At 37.0% G+C, this 17,461-nt stretch overlaps 1 protein-coding gene across 14 annotated transcripts in view; it reads left to right on the top strand.

The window, feature by feature from the left end:
- Nucleotides 1–17,461, top strand: part of FRY (FRY microtubule binding protein) — a 620,873-nt gene that overhangs the window by 359,294 nt on the left and 244,118 nt on the right. For all 14 annotated transcript variants that reach the window (XM_066258908.1, XM_066258906.1, XM_066258901.1 and 11 more), the window contains 4 exons: nucleotides 2,911–3,001; nucleotides 3,238–3,317; nucleotides 3,424–3,504; nucleotides 16,682–16,850. In XM_066258908.1, coding sequence (XP_066115005.1) covers nucleotides 2,911–3,001; nucleotides 3,238–3,317; nucleotides 3,424–3,504; nucleotides 16,682–16,850 — 421 coding nt within the window. The remainder of the gene's footprint in view (nucleotides 1–2,910; nucleotides 3,002–3,237; nucleotides 3,318–3,423; nucleotides 3,505–16,681; nucleotides 16,851–17,461) is intronic.

Raw genomic sequence — 17,461 nt, 5'->3', positions numbered from 1 at the left:
CCAGAAAACCTAAAACTCTCACACACAATGGATGTGTGCCCTTCCAAATTTTAGATAAATACATGTAATTTCATGTTTCAAATCAACCTACTACAACCAGGTAGTAAAAATAAGTAAGTTTAATAAATTCTCTTTTTTTCTTATAAAAAAAATGATCATTTCAGAAGAAACTAGATTTCTCTACATGGAGTGGTTATGCATGTTTTTTAAAGACAGTAAGCTAATATTGATCACTTAGAAAATCAGATATAACTACTTCTTATAAATTATATATTCCTTTCCTTTTTTTTGACAGTCCTAATATTTTTTTAAACAATAGACTTCTCTTGACATAGAACACTAAATTTTACCAAATTACATTTCATGCAAGTGAAAGTAATTTCATTTCATAATGTCATGAGTTTATGCAATATTCAATTATTTATCATTTTGGGGGGGAGAAATTAATAACTGAATTTTTTTAGTTGAAGGAATTTTTATTGAGATATAACTCACAAACAGTAAATTTACCCTTGTAAAATATGTAATTCAGTGTGTTTGGTACATTTACAAAATTGTGCAACCATCACCGCTGTCTAATTCTGGAACATTTTACTCCCCTCCCCAAAGTGAAGCCTTGTGCTGACCAGTAGTCTCTCCTCATACATATTTTTAATGTATCAAATTTTAAAGGTAGAATTTCAATTTTTGTGTCTGAAAATTTGATTAATAAATTAATGGAATCATTATATCATATTTCTTATAATACCTGTTAGCTAATGAGCAGATATTACTAAAACTTTCCTGGGGGTGGGGAATGGGGCAGTTTAATTAAGTTGACTTAAGTGAATTTAAGTTTTGTTTCTTGGTTTTGTCAGAATTTAGTTACTAAAACTAGATTTTTCATAATTGATTGCTTTATGGATTGAAATTAATAGTTTTTTTAATTGTGTTACCAATTATTTTCAGGAGGTCAAAGTAATTGCTGAGATCAAATACAGAATCAGGACAGTGAAATTCAAGGCAGCAGCATTTGAGTTAGCATTTGAGAGTTTGAGACGAGAGAGAGTTTGTGTGTCTGGGACGGAGCCCAAAGGATCAGGGTTTCCAGTGCAGAATATAGCAAATAATGTGAGTTTCTGTTACTAGAAAAAAGAAAAGAGGAACTTTCCGGAGAAGCATGAACAACTGAAAACAGTCAAATGTGACAAATGTGTATTTGGGTTATGTTTTCTAAGATTAGTATAATATCAACATTTTGACTACCAAATAAATTTGTCAAATGCCTCTGGCTCCTGGCAGTTAGACCTCAGACCAGCAATAAAGTTGAATTCATTATTGCAAAAGTGTATATCTTACTTTTATTTGAAAGCATCATTGACTTAATAAATAAAAATAGACTTAGGTGTTTAAAAAATATTTTTGTACCAAGAATTGCTACTTGCTCATGGTCCTGTGGCCCCTGTTGAAGACCCTAATGAGCCACCCAACACATTTTCTTTTTATTGTGGCTCACCATCTTTGGGAGTTCTCCTTCCATTTGGTCATCAAGCTTTTCATTTCCATATTCCACAATTCAATCTCGAGGTTAGACCTGTGAATGCCCTTTTTTTAAATGCATTTCCATATGTTTTCTTGTTTCCCACCTTGTAGTATCACTTCCTTGTTCTGGTGGGTCTCGAAGGACTTCAGACAGATGGTTCTCTTTGGGTCACTGCTCTCCTCCAGCAGGACGGTTCCTAAATGACCCTGAATGAAGGAGTTCTGACCCTGTGTATATAGTGCCCCTTGAACGTCAAAGCTGAAGATTCCTTTGTTAACCTATCCCATCATCCACCAGCCTTCGTATGACTTGCTGACAGTTATAGATCTTCTCCAGAAATTATTTTTTTATATCTGAAATAGCACCTTCCTTTCTTCTCATTTCCTCTGGACTGAAGAGAAAAATGTTTCATATTTAAAATATTCTTATTTCAAAAATATCTGGATCCTGCTATCCTTTCTCATTGCTTTATTTAATTTACAAGTATTAAGCAGTTTTGTGTTCAGGAGACTAGACTGGTTTATCCTACTTAATACTCAAGCTAAAGCTTTCTATAATTGCTAACATTATTTTTATTCTTAGATGGTACATTACTGGTAATTAGAAGACACATAATTTTAATCCAGGACTGGTCCACACCAAAGCCAATGCTTTTAGCCACTATTTTACTTCATGCTAGGGAACTCATTTTTTCTTTGTTCACTTTTCAATTAACCCTTGGTCAGTATGTTCACTAAGCAGAAGATGGGGGCAGGGACTCATGCTGCCACCCTTTGGCAATGCTAATTCTGCTCCCTAACTTTTGAATGAATTCAAATGACTCCACTTTGCTTGTTATTCCAACTGCATTTCAGTCTCTCTTCCAACACCCCTTCATGGTTTCTTTCCTCCTTTCATAAATATCAAGAGACAAAAAGTAAAAAAGAATGGGATAGGAGGGAAAGAAAGCAATTCTGCTCTTTCTTCAGCTCCTGCCATTCTGCTTCAGTCGGTAACCGTGTTATGTCCCTACATTATTCAGCTCCTTTCACAAGGTCTTTTCACGAGCCATGACCTGTGTTGTGGCCACTTTACAGAAGGAAGAATCCTTGGATTGAGGCATACCTTAGAAAGCCCACAAGATGAGATTATAGACTCACAAACAGCTACTCAGGTTGATATGGTGGAAAATGTAAAACTTGAAGTAAAATATTCTGACTCAGTGTCTGCCCAGTGTATCACACAATTAATAGGAATAGTTTCAGCAAATACTGTATCTACCACTGTAGTCTCATGATACCAAAGCTGGCTTGCAGTCCATTGGGGATGAGTCCTCGGTTTTTTATGATGAATCATATCATTCATATTATCTTCAGCACCAATTAATATGAATATTTTCAATTTTACAGTGATGAACAGCAGCGGGATTATTTAATGGAAAGACGGGACCTTGCCATTGATTTTATTTTTTCTTTAGTATTAATAGAAGTTTTGAAACAGGTAGGTCATTAATTTAATGTTCCTTTTAGATAAGGTTGATTTATCTGAAAATTACTTAAGTTTTTAAAGTCTAAGTTTATTAAATTGTTTATGAACTTCAAATCCTGGTTCATATGAATTATATTTTTTGATTGCTTGCTAAAATCCATATACAGTTATTGGAAGTACTCTTGTTGATTTGATCGTTAATATTTCCTTCCAAGTTAAGAGCCATCTTTTTTATTTTTATTTTTCAGATTCCACTTCATCCTGTATTAGACAGTTTAATACATGACGTTGTTAACTTGGCTTTCAAGCACTTCAAATACAAAGAAGGGTAAAGTAATTTCTCACCTTAGAATTTTGACAGGATTGTGTGCTTAAAGCTGAATCAAATTTTAGATGACCAGAGACCCTAACCTGTCTAATTGTATCTTGTTTAGGTACCTTGGTCCTAACACTGGCAATATGCACATTGTGGCAGATCTGTATGCAGAAGTCATTGGCGTGCTGGCACAAGCCAAGTAAGTGAATGTCAGTCAGACTCCCTCACCATGAGAGCAGGAGTGCATCTCTGCCCATACCCCAACCTCATCGCCCACCTGGCCTTACTCTCAGGAAGTGGGCATATGTGTGTGATTTTACAGGAAACCAGGGTTTTTTCGCTTTGTGTGCCCTGTCTCTAAAACTGACTAAAAGCTTCCCCAAGGCAAGTACAGTTCTTGTTCCAATTTGTTTGCTGTTACATGTTTCCATCAGAGTTCATGTTCATGAGTTTCATATGACTGCACCAAAGAAAGAAATGGTCTGATCAAATTACTGTTTTCCTTGCACAAATAGTTCAGAGATTTTTATCAGTTTAAAAAGTTTTCTTTTCTATATTCCACAAGTGAGTGGTTACAATATGTCATCCATGAGTAGGAAAATTCCATTCTAGAATGTCTCTTTACTATAGACTTAATTCAGTTTAGCTAAAAATGTCCCATACTCTGTTATGGAAACAGTCGGGAAAATTCTCATTGCTAAATTTATCTGGCCCGGTAACACTACTTAGCAGGCTAGAACAAAGTGGCATTAAATTATTAGCAATAATACACTTCTTCCAAAAGTGATGTCATACCCTGCTCTCCTGCCTTCACCTTATTCCGCTCTCAGGCAGACCAGGCGAGGCCCTAAGTGCCTGGATTAGGTGAAATGATCAGGACCTGATGGGAACTGAGGCCAGGGGCCAGCTGCAAAGCAGCAGTGATGCCCTGGTCCTTGTGCAGTGTACAAGAGATTTTCATCTTCACGAGATGGGGTTTCCTAACTATCATAGAAATACCCAATTTATCAAAAAAAAATTTTTTTTTTAAGTACTAACTCACCAGCCTTACCTAGCCAAAACATAGACAGGAACTCGGGGAACAGGCCCCAGAAAATTCCTTGTCATGATTTAATCTAAACCAGTTTATGTATTTATCTGGACTCCCCAGTTTTTCTAACACATAAAATGTATTAGGCCAGTGGTCCCAAACCCCTGGGCCGTGGACCAGTACCAGTCCATGGGCCATTTGGTACCAGTCCATAGAGAAAGAATAAATAACTTACATTATTTCCGTTTTATTTATATTTAAGTCTGAACGATGTTTTATTTTTTAAAAATGACCAGATTCCATCTTGTTACATCCGTCTAAAACTCACTCTTGACTCTTGTCTCTGTCACATGATACGTTTATCCGTCCCACCCTAAAGGCCGGTCTGTGAAAATATCTTCTGACATTAAACCGGTCCGTAGCCCAAAAAAGGTTTGGGACCACCGTATTAGGTGGAAAAAGTGGGCACACTCCCACCTGTGAAAACTGTGAAGCTCAAAGATGGACAGTGACAGAGAGAAGAAAAAATGGCTGAAGCATGTGTAAGAACTCAACAGCACCATTATCTGGGCCATTTTACCTAAGATTACATTGTACTTTTATTATAGCCGCTGTCATCATTATGATTCATTAGTCATGAAGAAAATAAAGAGTATTGTGATTTGGAGAGACTTCCATGGCACTTGAATGATGAAAGTATTGGCATTTTGAAGGGGTCAGCTGCAGTTATCTGGCAGATTAATTCATCTGTATCTACCTCGTTCCTAGAAAAGATCAGAAAAAATTAGTTATTAATAGGTATTTTGGGTGACTGGTAAAAACCCTGAAAATCTCAACATATTCCTTGCAATTTCCTTTGTAATTATCCCAACATAGTTTTCCTACCTAGTCATTTGAGAAGTTTAATATTCCAAAAACAATATTTTGTGTTTTTCTTAGTTTGGGTGAATTATTCATAACAATGTTGGTTATTTGTAGAATGACATTCCTTAGCTACATCAATTTTGGGTTAGTTGTGAATGAATTAAGAAACAATGTCTTAACTAAAGAACATTCTAAAATTGTACTAGTTACCATATTTGGTCAGATGTATGATCCACCAAGCCAGTGTTTTCTTACCACCCGTGACTTTTTTTATTTCATGATGTCAATAATTGTCCCAATTCTGCAATAGTAGAGTGTAAGAAATATCTCAATTTGGAGAAAGCTCCAGTACTTTGCTGTCACAGGAGAATACCTTGGCCAATGGGTTCTTGTCATTAATCACAGAAATGTATGGTCATTGTAATCAATGGACAGGTAACTTTTATTGATAAGCAGTCCAATCTTAAACTGTTGTCCTACTAGGAATGATCATATACTCTCTTAAGTGCCCCAGGACCATTACTTTCTCACTGCCTGAGGAAGTAGTGCTTCATTTGTTTTTTTGGGGAAAGGATGCATGCCTATCAGGGACAGGGGGTGGAAAAAAAAACTTGAGTATTGTAACAATTCTAATTTTAAATTTCGAATCTGGTTCCCAATGATAATACATATGAAATATTTCCTTTGTTATGACTTTAGCTTTTAATACTTAGCTTAGTCTTATGAAAATCACTATTTTTAATCTTTTTTTTTTTAATTATTATTCTTTTTAATTAATTTTAATGGCGTGACATTGATAAATCAGGGTACATATGTTCAGAGAAAACATCTCCAGATTATTTTGACATTTGATTATGCTGCATACCCCCTCACCCAAAGTCAAATTGTCTTCTGTCACCTTCTATCTGATTTTCTTTGTGCCCCTCCCCACCCACCCCCTTCTCCTTCCTCGCCCCCTCCCCACAACCCCACCCTATCCCTGTTACCATCACGTTCTTGTCCATATCTGAGTCTCATTTTTATGTCCCATCTATATATGGGTTCATATAGTTCTTAGTTTTTTCTGATTGACTTATTTCACTCCATATAATGTTATTAAGGTCCATCCATGTTGTTGTAAATGATCCGATGTCATCATTTCTTATGGCTGAGTAGTATTCCATAGTATATATGTACCAAAGCTTTTTAATCCACTCGTCCTCTGACGGACACTTGGGCTGTTTCCAGATCTTTGCTATTGTGAACAGTGCTGCCATAAACATGGGGGTGCATTTCTCATTCTGGAACCGTTCTACGGTGTTCTTGGGGTATATTCCTAAAAGTGGGATAGCTGGGTCAAAGGCAGTTCGATTTTCAATTTTTTGAGGAATCTCCGTACTGTTTTCCACAGAGGCTACACCAGTCTGCATTCCCACCAGCAGTGCAGGAGGGTTCCCTTTTCTCCACATCCTCGCCAGCATTTATTCTGTGTTGTTTTGTTGATGAGCGCCATTCTAACTGGTGTGAGGTGATATCTCATTGTGGTTTTAATTTGCATTTCTCTAATGATTAGTGAAGTTGAGCATTTTTTCATATGCTATTGGCCATGTGTATGTCCTCTTTGGAGATGTGTCTATTCATTTCTTTTTCCCATTTTTTGATTGGATTGTTTGTCTTTCTGGTGTTGAGATTTACAAATTCTTTATAAATTTTGGTTATTAACCCCTTATCAGATGTACTGTCAAATATGTTCTCCCATTGTGTAGTTTGTCTTTTTATTCTGTTCTTATTGTCCTTGGCTGTGCAAAAGCTTTTTAGTTTGGTATTTCTTGTCTTTTATTTCACTTGCCTGTGGAGATAAATCAGCAAATATATCGCTGCAAGAGATGGCGGAGAGGTTACTGCCTATGTTTTCTTCTAAGATGCTTATGGTTTCACGGCTTACATTTAAATTTTATCCATTTTGAGTTTATTTTTTGAATGGTGTAAGTTGGTGGTCTAGTTTCATTTTTTTGCAGGTAGCTGTCCAATTTTCCCAACACTATTTGTTAAAGAGGCTGTCTTTACTCCATTGTATGCCCTTACCTCCTTTGTCAAATATCAGTTGTCTATAGAGCTGTGGGTTTATTTCTGGGTTCTCTGTTCTGTTCCATTGATCTATATATATTGCCTGTTCTTATGCCAGTACCAGGCTGTTTAGAGTACAATGGCCTTGTAGTATAACTTGATATCAGGAAGTGTGATACTTCCCCCTTTATTGTTCTTTTTTTTTTTTTTTTTGTATTTTTCTGAAGCTGGAAACGGGGAGAGACAGTCAGACAGACTCCTGCATGCGCCCGACCGGGATTCACCCAGCACGCCCACCAGGGGCAATGCTCTGCCCACCAAGGGGCGATGCTCTGCCCCTCCGGGGCATCGCTCTGCTGCGACCAGAGCCACTTTAGCACCTGGGGCAGAGGCCAAGGAGCCATCCCCAGTGCCCAGGCCATCTTTGCTCCAATGGAGCCTTGGCTGCGGGAGGGGAAGAGAGAGACAGAGAGGAAGGAGGGGGGGGGGTGGAGAAGCAAATGGGCGCTTTTCCTATGTGCCCTGGCCGGGAATCGAACCCGGGTTCCCCGCACGCCAGGCCGATGCTCTACCGCTGAGCCAACCGGCCAGGGCCCCTTTATTGTTCTTTTTAAGATTGCTGAAGCTATTCATGTTCTCTTTTGGTTCCATATAAATTTTTGGAATATGTGATCTATATCTTTAAAGTATGTCATTGGTATTTTAATTCATATTGCATTGAATTTATAAATTGCTTTGGGTAATATAGACATTTTAATGATGTTTATTCTTCCTAACCTTGAGCATGATATATGCTTCCACTTGTTTGTATCTTCCTTGATTTCTTTTATCAATGTTCTATAATTTTCTGAGTACAAGTCTTTAATCTCCTTGGTTAAATTTATTCCTAAGTACTTTATTTTTTTGTTTGCCGTAGTGAAGGGGATTGATTCCTTAATTTCTCTTTCTGACAGTTCATTGTTGGTGTATAAAAATGCCTCTGATTTCTGAGTATTGATTTTATATCCTGCCACCTTGCTGAATTCATTTATCAGGTCCAGTAGTTTTTTGACTGAGACTTTAGAGTTTTCTATATACAATATCATATCATCTGTATATAATGATAGTTTTACTTCTTCTTTACCAATTAGTATGCCTTTTATTTCTTTTTCTTGTCTGATTGCAGTGGCTAGGACTTCCATGACTGTGTTGAATAAGAGTGGTGAAAGAGGGCACCCCTGCCTTGTTCCTGATCTTAAGGGGATTGCTTTTAATTTTTGCCCATTGAGTATGATGTTGGCTGTGGGTTTGTCATAGATGGCTTTTATCATGTTGAGGTATGTTCCCTGTATTTCCACTTTTTTGAGAGTTTTGATCATGAATGAGTGCTGGAGTTTATCAAATGCTTTTTCTGCATCTATTGAAATTATCATGTGGTTTTTCTCCTTCCTTTTGTTTATGTAATGAATCACATTGATTGATTTGCAAATATTTTACCAGCCTTGCCTCCCCAGAATAAATCCCACTTGTTCATGGTGTATGATTTTTTTCATATATTTCTGGATCCGGTTGGCTAATATCTTCTTAAGGATTTTAACATCTCTATTTACCAGGGATATTTGGCCTTTAATTTTCTTTCTTTGTGTTGTCTTTGCCTGTTTTTGAAATCTGAATTATGCTCACCTCATAAAAGGAGCATGGAAGTCTTTCTTCCTCTTGAATTTTTTAAATTGCATACGAAGGATAGAAGTTAGTTCTTCTTTGAATATTTGGTAGAATTCACTTGTGAAGCCATCAGGCCCAGGACTTTTCTTTGTTGGGAGTTTTTTGATAACTGTTTCAATCTCATTTGTTGTAATCTGTCTGTTTAGGTTTTTTGATTCTTCCAGATTGATTTTTGGAATATTATATGTTTCAAGGAAATCGTTCATTTCATCTAGGATGCCTAGTTTTTTGGCATACAGTTCTTTATAATATTTTTTTTACAATATTTTGTATTTCTGTTGTGTCAGTTGTTATTTCTCCACTCTCATTTCTAATTTTATTTATTTGAGTCCTCTCCCTTTTTTTTTCTTGGTGAGTCTAGTTAAAGGTTCATCGATCTTGTTTACCATTTCAAAGAACAAGCTCCTGGTTTCACTTATCCTGTGTATTGTTTCTTTAGCCTCTATTTCATTTATTTTTGCTCTGATCTTTATTATTTCCTTTCTTCTACTACATTTGGGCTTTACTTGCTGTTCTTTTTCTAGTTCTTTTAGATGCAGGGTTAAGTTGTTTATTTGATTTTTCTAGCTTCTGAAAGTATGCCTGTAGTTCTATGAACTTTACTCTCAGGACTGCTTTTGCTGTGTCCCGTAAATTTTGAGTTGTTGTATGCTCATTATCTTTCGTTTCTAGGAATTTTTTTTTAAGATTTTTTTTTTTTGTACAGAGACAGATTCAGAGAGAAGATAGACAAGGACAGACAGGCAGGAATGAAGAGATGAGAAACAGTAATCATTAGTTTTTCTTTGCGTGTTGCAACACCTTAATTGTTCATTGATTGCTTTCTCATACGTGCCTTTACCGCATTCTTTCAGCAGACTGAGTAACCCCTTGCTTGAGCCAGTGAACTTGGGCTCACGCTGGTGATCTTTTTGCTCAAACCAAATGAGCCCTCGCTCAAGCTGGCGACCTTGGTGTCTTGAACCTTGGTTTTCCGTATCCCAGTCTGACACTTTATCCACTGCGCCACGGCCTGGTCAGGCCGTTTCTAGGAATTTTTTTATTTCTTCTTTGATCTCATTCTTAATCCATTCGTTATTTAACAACCTATTTAGTTTCCATGTGTTTGAGAATTTTGGAGTTTTTCTGTTGTGGTTGATTTCTAGTTTCATTGCATTGTGATTAGAGAAAATATTTGATATGATTTCAGTCTTCTTAAATTTGTTGAGACCACTTTTGTGCCCTAACATGTGGTCTATTCTAGAGAATGTACCATGAGCGCTTGAAAAGAATGTATATTCTGCTGCTTTAGGGTGAAAGGTTCTGAAGATATCTATTAAATTGAGTTGATCTTGTGTGTCCTTTAAGTCTGCTGTTTCTTTGCTAATTTTCTTTCTTGAGAATCTGTCTAGTGATGTAAGTGGGCTATTGAAATCCCCTACTATTATAGTATTGCTGTTGATCTCGCCCTTTATATCTATCAAAGTGTGCTTTATATATTTAGGTGCTCCTATATTAGGTGTGTAAATATTTATAATGGTTATATCTTCCTGTTGGATTTTTCCCTTTATCATTATGTAGTGACCTCCTTTGTTTTAAAGTCCATTTTGTCTGATATAAGTATTGCTATCCCAGTTTTTTTTTTCATTTCCATTTGCATGAAATATTTTTTTCCATCCTTTTACCTTCATTCTATGCATCTTTTGTTTTAAGGTGTGTCTGTTGTAGACAGCATATGTATGGGTCCTCTTTTCTTATCCACACAGCTACCCTATGTCTTTTGATCAGATCATTTAATGTATTTACATTTAAGTTATTATTGATATGTAATTGTTTACTGCCATTTTATTCTTTAAAGCTGTATTCCTCTTTTGCTATATTCTTTTCTCACTTTGATCTGTTTATAACAGGCCCCTTAATATTTCCTGCAGCATTGGTTTGGTTTTAAATAATTCCTTGAGGGTTTTTTTTTTTTGTCTGAGAAGCTTCTTATTTCTCCTTCAATTTTAAATGATAGCCTTTCTGGAGAAAGTTGTCTTGTTTATAGGTTTTTGTTCTGCATTACTCTGAATATTTCTTGCCATTCCCTTCTGGCCTGAAGTGTTTCTGTTGAGAAGTCAGATGTCATCCCTATGTGAGCTCCTTTGTAGGTGATAGCCTTTTGTTCTCTAGCAGCTTTTTATTTTTTCTCTTTTATCACTTAACTTTGGTATTTTAATTATGATGTGTCTTGGTGTAGCTTTTCTTTTTAATGGAGTTCTCTGTGCTTCTTGAACTTGTGAAGAGTTTCTTCTGTATTAATTTAGGGAAGTTTTCAGCTATGATATGATTGAACAAAGTCTCTATCCCTTGTTCTTTCTTTTCTTCTTCAGGAACCTCTATCATTTGGATGTTATTTCTCTTCATATTGTCACAGAGCTCTCTTAGAGTTTCCTTAGACTTTTTGAGTCTCTTTTCTTTTTTCTGCTCTGCTTCCATGCCTCTGTTCAACTTGTCCTCCAACTTGCTGATTCAATCCTCAGCTCTATCCATCCTGTTTTTAATTCATTTCATTGTTGTCTTCATTTCTGATATTGTGTTTGTCATCTCCGACTGATTCCTTTTTAATATTTCAGTGTCCTTTTTATACTTGCTATTTCTTTAAATAGGTGTTCATAATGACCACTCATTGTTCTAAGATCTCTAAGCATCCTAACAATCATTATTTTAATCTCTGCATCCGGAAGTTTGGTTATTTCCATATCACTCAGTTCATTTCATAGAGGTTTCTCTTGTGGTTTCATTTGGATTGCACTTCTCTGTCTTCTCATTATGTCTGTGTGTTTGGGTGTATTGTTTGTAGAGCTGGTTGAGTCTAGGCTTGGTGTTGTCTGCCTCCACTTTTCAGTTGTGTTATTTTTAGGTCTCTTTGGTTGGCATCAGCTGTTATTTGTAATCCTCATGTCATTTTTGATTTTTCTAGTAGAGCCACTTTGAAGTCTTGATTTATTTGTTTTCTTCTCAGTTTTCTTAACAGGTTATAGTCTTGTTTACTGATCTGAGGAGGAGGCTTATTTGAAACTGTATCCAGGAATGCTGTGGGTGTAACCTGACACTCTGAAGGCCTGATCTTCCAGTTACTCTCTCTGGGGGTGGGGTTTTTTCTCAACTTCAGTATGTGGAGGTGTATCTCAGATCTCCATGGAGTCCTGAGTTACTCCCCTTCTCCCCACTTCTTGTTTTCAGCTGTGTCTTGTTGCACCAATTGGAGCTGGAGAGATATCTTGAGATGGGTGACCCAGAACCACTTTAATCTTGTATTGTGTGGAAGGATTAACCCCACTCCCTGCTATGGCCACCTCCAGCACTGGATGAGTCAGCTTCTCAGGTCGCCCCATGCATTCCTCTGCCCCTCACTGTCTGTCTCTGTCTCCCCCCTTTCCTTTTGTAAGAGAATGCAGCCCTTTCAATATACCTCATTTCCAGGTCCCCAGGCAAGTGGCTGTGAGCGATATTTTCTTCTCTTTTCCTTAGAGTGAGATCCCTTCTGGGCTCTCAGCCTCACACCCCCTCCATTCTTGTAAGCAGGGGAGACTCATCGCTCCTCAGTGCTCCCTACCAAGCTTGGTGTGGCTTTCTTTGCTGCTTGGTTTTTGAGAGCTGTTCTTGTAGTCCAGAGTTGTTTTTTCACCACTATTTTTTATCTTACCAGTGATAATGTGCTTAATTCTTGTCTTTAAGGGAAAACATTTTTGATATGAAGTTATATTCACCTAGAGGGTTTACTTTTTCAAAATCAAGTAAGTTAAAATTATATATTTTAAAATCAGTGGTGTTTTTTGGTTATAATCTGGTATATCTTAAATACTGATGATTGCTTTTAAGATTCATAGTTTTCAGCCTGACCAGGCGGTGGTGCAATGGATAGATCGTTGAACTGGTATGCAGAGGACCCAGGTTCGAGACCTTGAGGTCACCAGCTTGGGCGCGGGCTCATCTGGTTTGAGCAAAGTTGACCAGCTTGAGCCCAAGATTGCTGGCTCAAGAAAAGGGTTACTCAGTCTGCTGAAGGATCTCAGTCAAGGCACATATGAGAAGGCAATCAATGAACAACTAAGGTGTCACAACGAAAAACTAATGATTGACGCTTTTCTTCTCTCTCCATTTCTGCCTGTCTGTCCCTGTCTATCTCTCTCACTGACACTCTGTCTCTGTAAAAAAAAAAATTTATAGACTTCAAAACTGATTTCTCCTTATGTGATATAATCTTAATGTATACATTCCTACTCCCATTGCTATAATATGTACTATTTATTGTATTTTAAAACATGAATTATTTTTATGTAAATTTCATAACACAGCAAAGCCTGAGCAATCATTTAGCTAATGTATTTACTAAAATCAATACCAATCACTGAAGTAAGTCACAGTCATTGAAAAGAAATGTAGTTGCCCTACAATTTTTTAAGGGAAAATAGATTTTAGTACAAATAGATTTTTGGTTATTTTTATGCTAAAATAACATGCTTAGGTCATTTGGAATTTTTAAAGTAAAAGATAGCCATATTTATTTTTAAATGAGAAATAAATAGACTTGTAACCACTAGCTTGTGAGAACATTGAAATAGTGAGTTTTACAAATAACTGCCTTCTCCTGCCTCTCCTTGTTTTAGTATTGTGTTGTCTTGAAAACAATATAACTGTAACCTGTAAGTTTAATTTTTCTTTTTATACCTTCACATTTCAGAATTAAAGCCATTGTGTTTGTTTGTTTGTTTGTTTTAGTGCTTGGATATAACTGTAATTGAAACATGATTTTTAGTTTGGAATTATTAATATTTATAATATTGATTGGAAGTCACTTCAATTGCTTTTGCATGCCGTGTCTCCTCCCTGCCCTCTCCCCGTCTCTGTCCGCAGTCCTCTGCTCTCCCTGGGCACCTCAGGTCCCCTTGGCTTATCCAGCTGCAAAGAGCCTTTTCTCCAATGCCTTCTAGCTTCTATAAGTATATCATCAGCCACATAAAGAACAATGGGAAATATGTGCCAGTGATCTGGCCTGGGGCATTTAACCTCCCTGAAGGATCAGAGAGATCCAGGCAAAGTTCCAGACACCTGCTAACACACCTTTTTAATTATTATTATTATTATTATTATTATTATTATTATTTACATGGCTCAATAGCTCCAATGAACTGTACCCTATTCTAGTGAGCAGAGGCTACATTCATAGCTGTCACTTCATGACTGTCATTGACTCTGAAGCTGGATTCAGTAGAAATTCCTGGAATTTACATCAGGAAGACCTGGGTTTGAGTCTGTTCTTTGTCACTTTGGTCTTCCAGATCTGTTTCTTGATTTGTAAACTGGAAACGCATTCTTGGCCTGACTCAGTGGATTGCTGTGAAGATAAAAATGTAAAAGAGTAGCCCGTGCATCAAACGTGCACCATCTTACAAACATAGTACGTGATTGTCATTCCTGATTCACAGCAGTGCTGCAGAGACTTGGGCAGTGAGAATCACCTTTAGAGCTTGTTAATCAGAATTACTGGACTCCCCCACAGCACACACAGAGTTTCTTGTTTAGGAGGTTTGTGGTGGGCCAGAGGATATGTGTTTCTTGTCAGTTCCCAGGTGATGCTGATCTGGAACCCACACTTTGAGACGTACTAGTCATACTCCAGCATGAAGGTTAACAGTATGGATGCTAGAGCCAGACACTTTGCTTAAAATTCTGGCTCTGCCTCTTAAGAGCTATGTGACATTGTCACATTACAAAATCTCTGCCACAGTTTCCTCTTCTGTAAAAAGAGCACAATAGTAGTATCCTACTGCAGTGGTTGTGAGAGTTAAATGAGCTACTCCGTGTGAAGTTCACTGAACTCTGCCTAGTATACTGTAAACTCTCTCTCCTTGCTGCCATAATCATCATCATCATAGATTTCTTTGCTAGAAGAAGTAGAAAAGAATGCTGACATTGAAGTTTGGAATTTATATTTTTTACTCCATTGTCTTCTTAAAACAATTTTTTTAATTGTGAAATTTATGTAGCAAACCTAAAGGAAAAAATCCATACATGGTTTAGAAAAAGACAAACAATTTTAACTGGTTGTTACCAAATGTATACCATGTCACCAAGCCAAGAGCCAGAAAATTGCCACCTTTCACAAAGCCCTTTATACTTAACTCATCAGTGAATAACAGCCTTTTCACTGCCTTTTAGTAAAACAGTATCTGTATGTTACCCTTCTTGTTCTAAAATTTCTACTTTTGGCCATCAAGAGTTGCTGTTCCATACTTCTAGGGTTCTACTGGTTGACCTTTAACTTCTATCATCAGAATGCCTTGTTCCTAACTGACCCACTTAACTTAAGGGCCCCTCAGGTTGATGCTCTCAGGAAACCAAATACAGTGAGTCTTGAATGCTTTCCTTGGGTTTTCTTTTTTTACTTATGTGGGTGAACCGGCTCTCTTGGAAATGGTCTGGGTAACTTTTGTGTATATATTCTTCACCTCTTCACCTTTAAGTACTCCAAAGATCTGCTACCACTTTGCATCCTCTAATTAATATCTATTCTTTTTACTAAACCCAGATGATAATGTTGTAGTTGATATTATTAATATTATTTCACTTTCAAGCAGCACAAATGCCTTTAAGTTCCTTAGGGCTGGCTCTTTTTAGTTGCAAATTCCCATATGTGTAGTAGAGAGCTCACTCATCTTCCAAAGCTGATTTAAATTTTCCCATAAGGAGGTGTTCCTTTCACCTAAAAATATTGTATTCAATAATCATGACCTAAAACTATATAAGGAACAACATAAAACATTGGTACGTAAAGACACACGCACCTACATGTTCATTGCAGCATTAGTCACATTGGCCAAGACATGGAAATAACTAATGTGTCCCTCAATAGAGGATTGGGATAAAGATGTGGTACATATATCCAATGGAATATTACTCAGCCATAAGAAATGATGACATATTATCATTTATGACAACATGGATGGACCTTGAGAACATTATGCTGAGTGGAATAAGTAAATCAGAAAAAAGTAAGAACTATATGATTTCACACACAGGTAGCATATAAAACTGAGACTCATGGACATAGATAAAAGTGAAGTGGTTATGGGGGGTGCAATGAGGGGGAAGAGGGTAGGGGGAATGGTGTAAAGGGGGACAAATATAGGTGATAGAAAATTATTTGACTTTGGGAGATGGGTATACAACATAATCAACAGTTTCAATGTTGTAGAAATGTTTAGCTAAAACCTATGTACTCTTATTGATTAATGTCACCCTATTGAATTTAATTTTCTAATAAAAAAACCAATAAAATTTTGGAAGTGGAGGTAGGCATATTCCTAGGCACTATTCCCTGTCACTGTCAGAACTCGCTGGTCTGGCTTGCCATTGCTTCTATGCTCACCTCCAGATGCTTCAGGCCCTTGAAGTCTGCAAGTGTGCTGGAAACTGCTAAGCCTGAGGGATGCAGCTCCATTACAGAGGAATACTATTTTGATAGAATCTGTATAACTCTGGATGCTATCCCTAGCCTGAAGGAGATGTTGAACATCTTACAGAATAAGAGAAGAAAGGAAAAGATAGGACTCTACCCAGTCCCCACTATCAAATCCTTTCAAAATGGCAGCCACTGTACTTGGATTCAAAGGACTCCCCCATCCCTGTCACCCCGAGATGCTGGAGGCATCCATTACAGTCACTTTTCTACCTGTTATTTGATAAATCATTCATGTTCTTTTCTTAGATTCCATGCTGTGAAGAAGAAATTTATGGCAGAGCTCAAAGAATTACGGCACAAGGAGCAGAGCCCATATGTTGTTCAGAGCATCATCAGCCTGATAATGGGGATGAAATTCTTTCGGATTAAGATGTATCCGGTGGAGGACTTCGAGGCCTCCCTTCAGTTTATGCAGGTAATACCTTGGGCAGGAAGACCAAGGGGCTATCAGCTTGAATGACTCTCTTCCTCAGAGTAACTCACTGGGAGTCTGAAAGCCCCATTGCTTGTCAAGGTGGAAAAAGTTCTGCTTTTTCCTTAATAATTCAGAAAGGGCTTTGTAACCAAATAATAGAGTTGCAGACAAATAATTTCTTTTTTAAACTTTATAGCATCTTTGGAGCAGGGTGTCCAGTGAAATGTCTTAATTACTAACTTTTCTCTCTCTCTTTTTCTCTTTTTTTTACTCATTGACTACATATTGTTCTGTAAATAAAGTATAGTTGATTTTTTAATTTTTAGAGCTGATACCTTTAGTTGGCTGTGCTAAAATTCATGGGCATCAGAACAAATAATGAAGAGACCTTTTTTATTCATACTATTAGAAACAGTTCATTTAAAAAAATTAACCATATTATACAGGTTTAGGTATCTACAGTCTTTATTATTATGTGCTAACAAAGGAATTGTTGCTAGGGAAGATTCCACAGACTATGCAGCTCTATTAGAGTTTACAAAACTTGAGTATCTGAAGGGATGTGTTTATGCTACTGTGAATCAGACTTAGTGAAGATCTCATGAGAGCTA

Source organism: Saccopteryx bilineata, chromosome 2, assembly GCF_036850765.1.
Source record: "Saccopteryx bilineata isolate mSacBil1 chromosome 2, mSacBil1_pri_phased_curated, whole genome shotgun sequence".
Taxonomy (NCBI): Eukaryota; Metazoa; Chordata; class Mammalia; order Chiroptera; family Emballonuridae; genus Saccopteryx; species Saccopteryx bilineata.
Note: the sequence above shows the minus strand (reverse complement) of the source record. Positions and strands in the feature narration are given on the sequence as shown.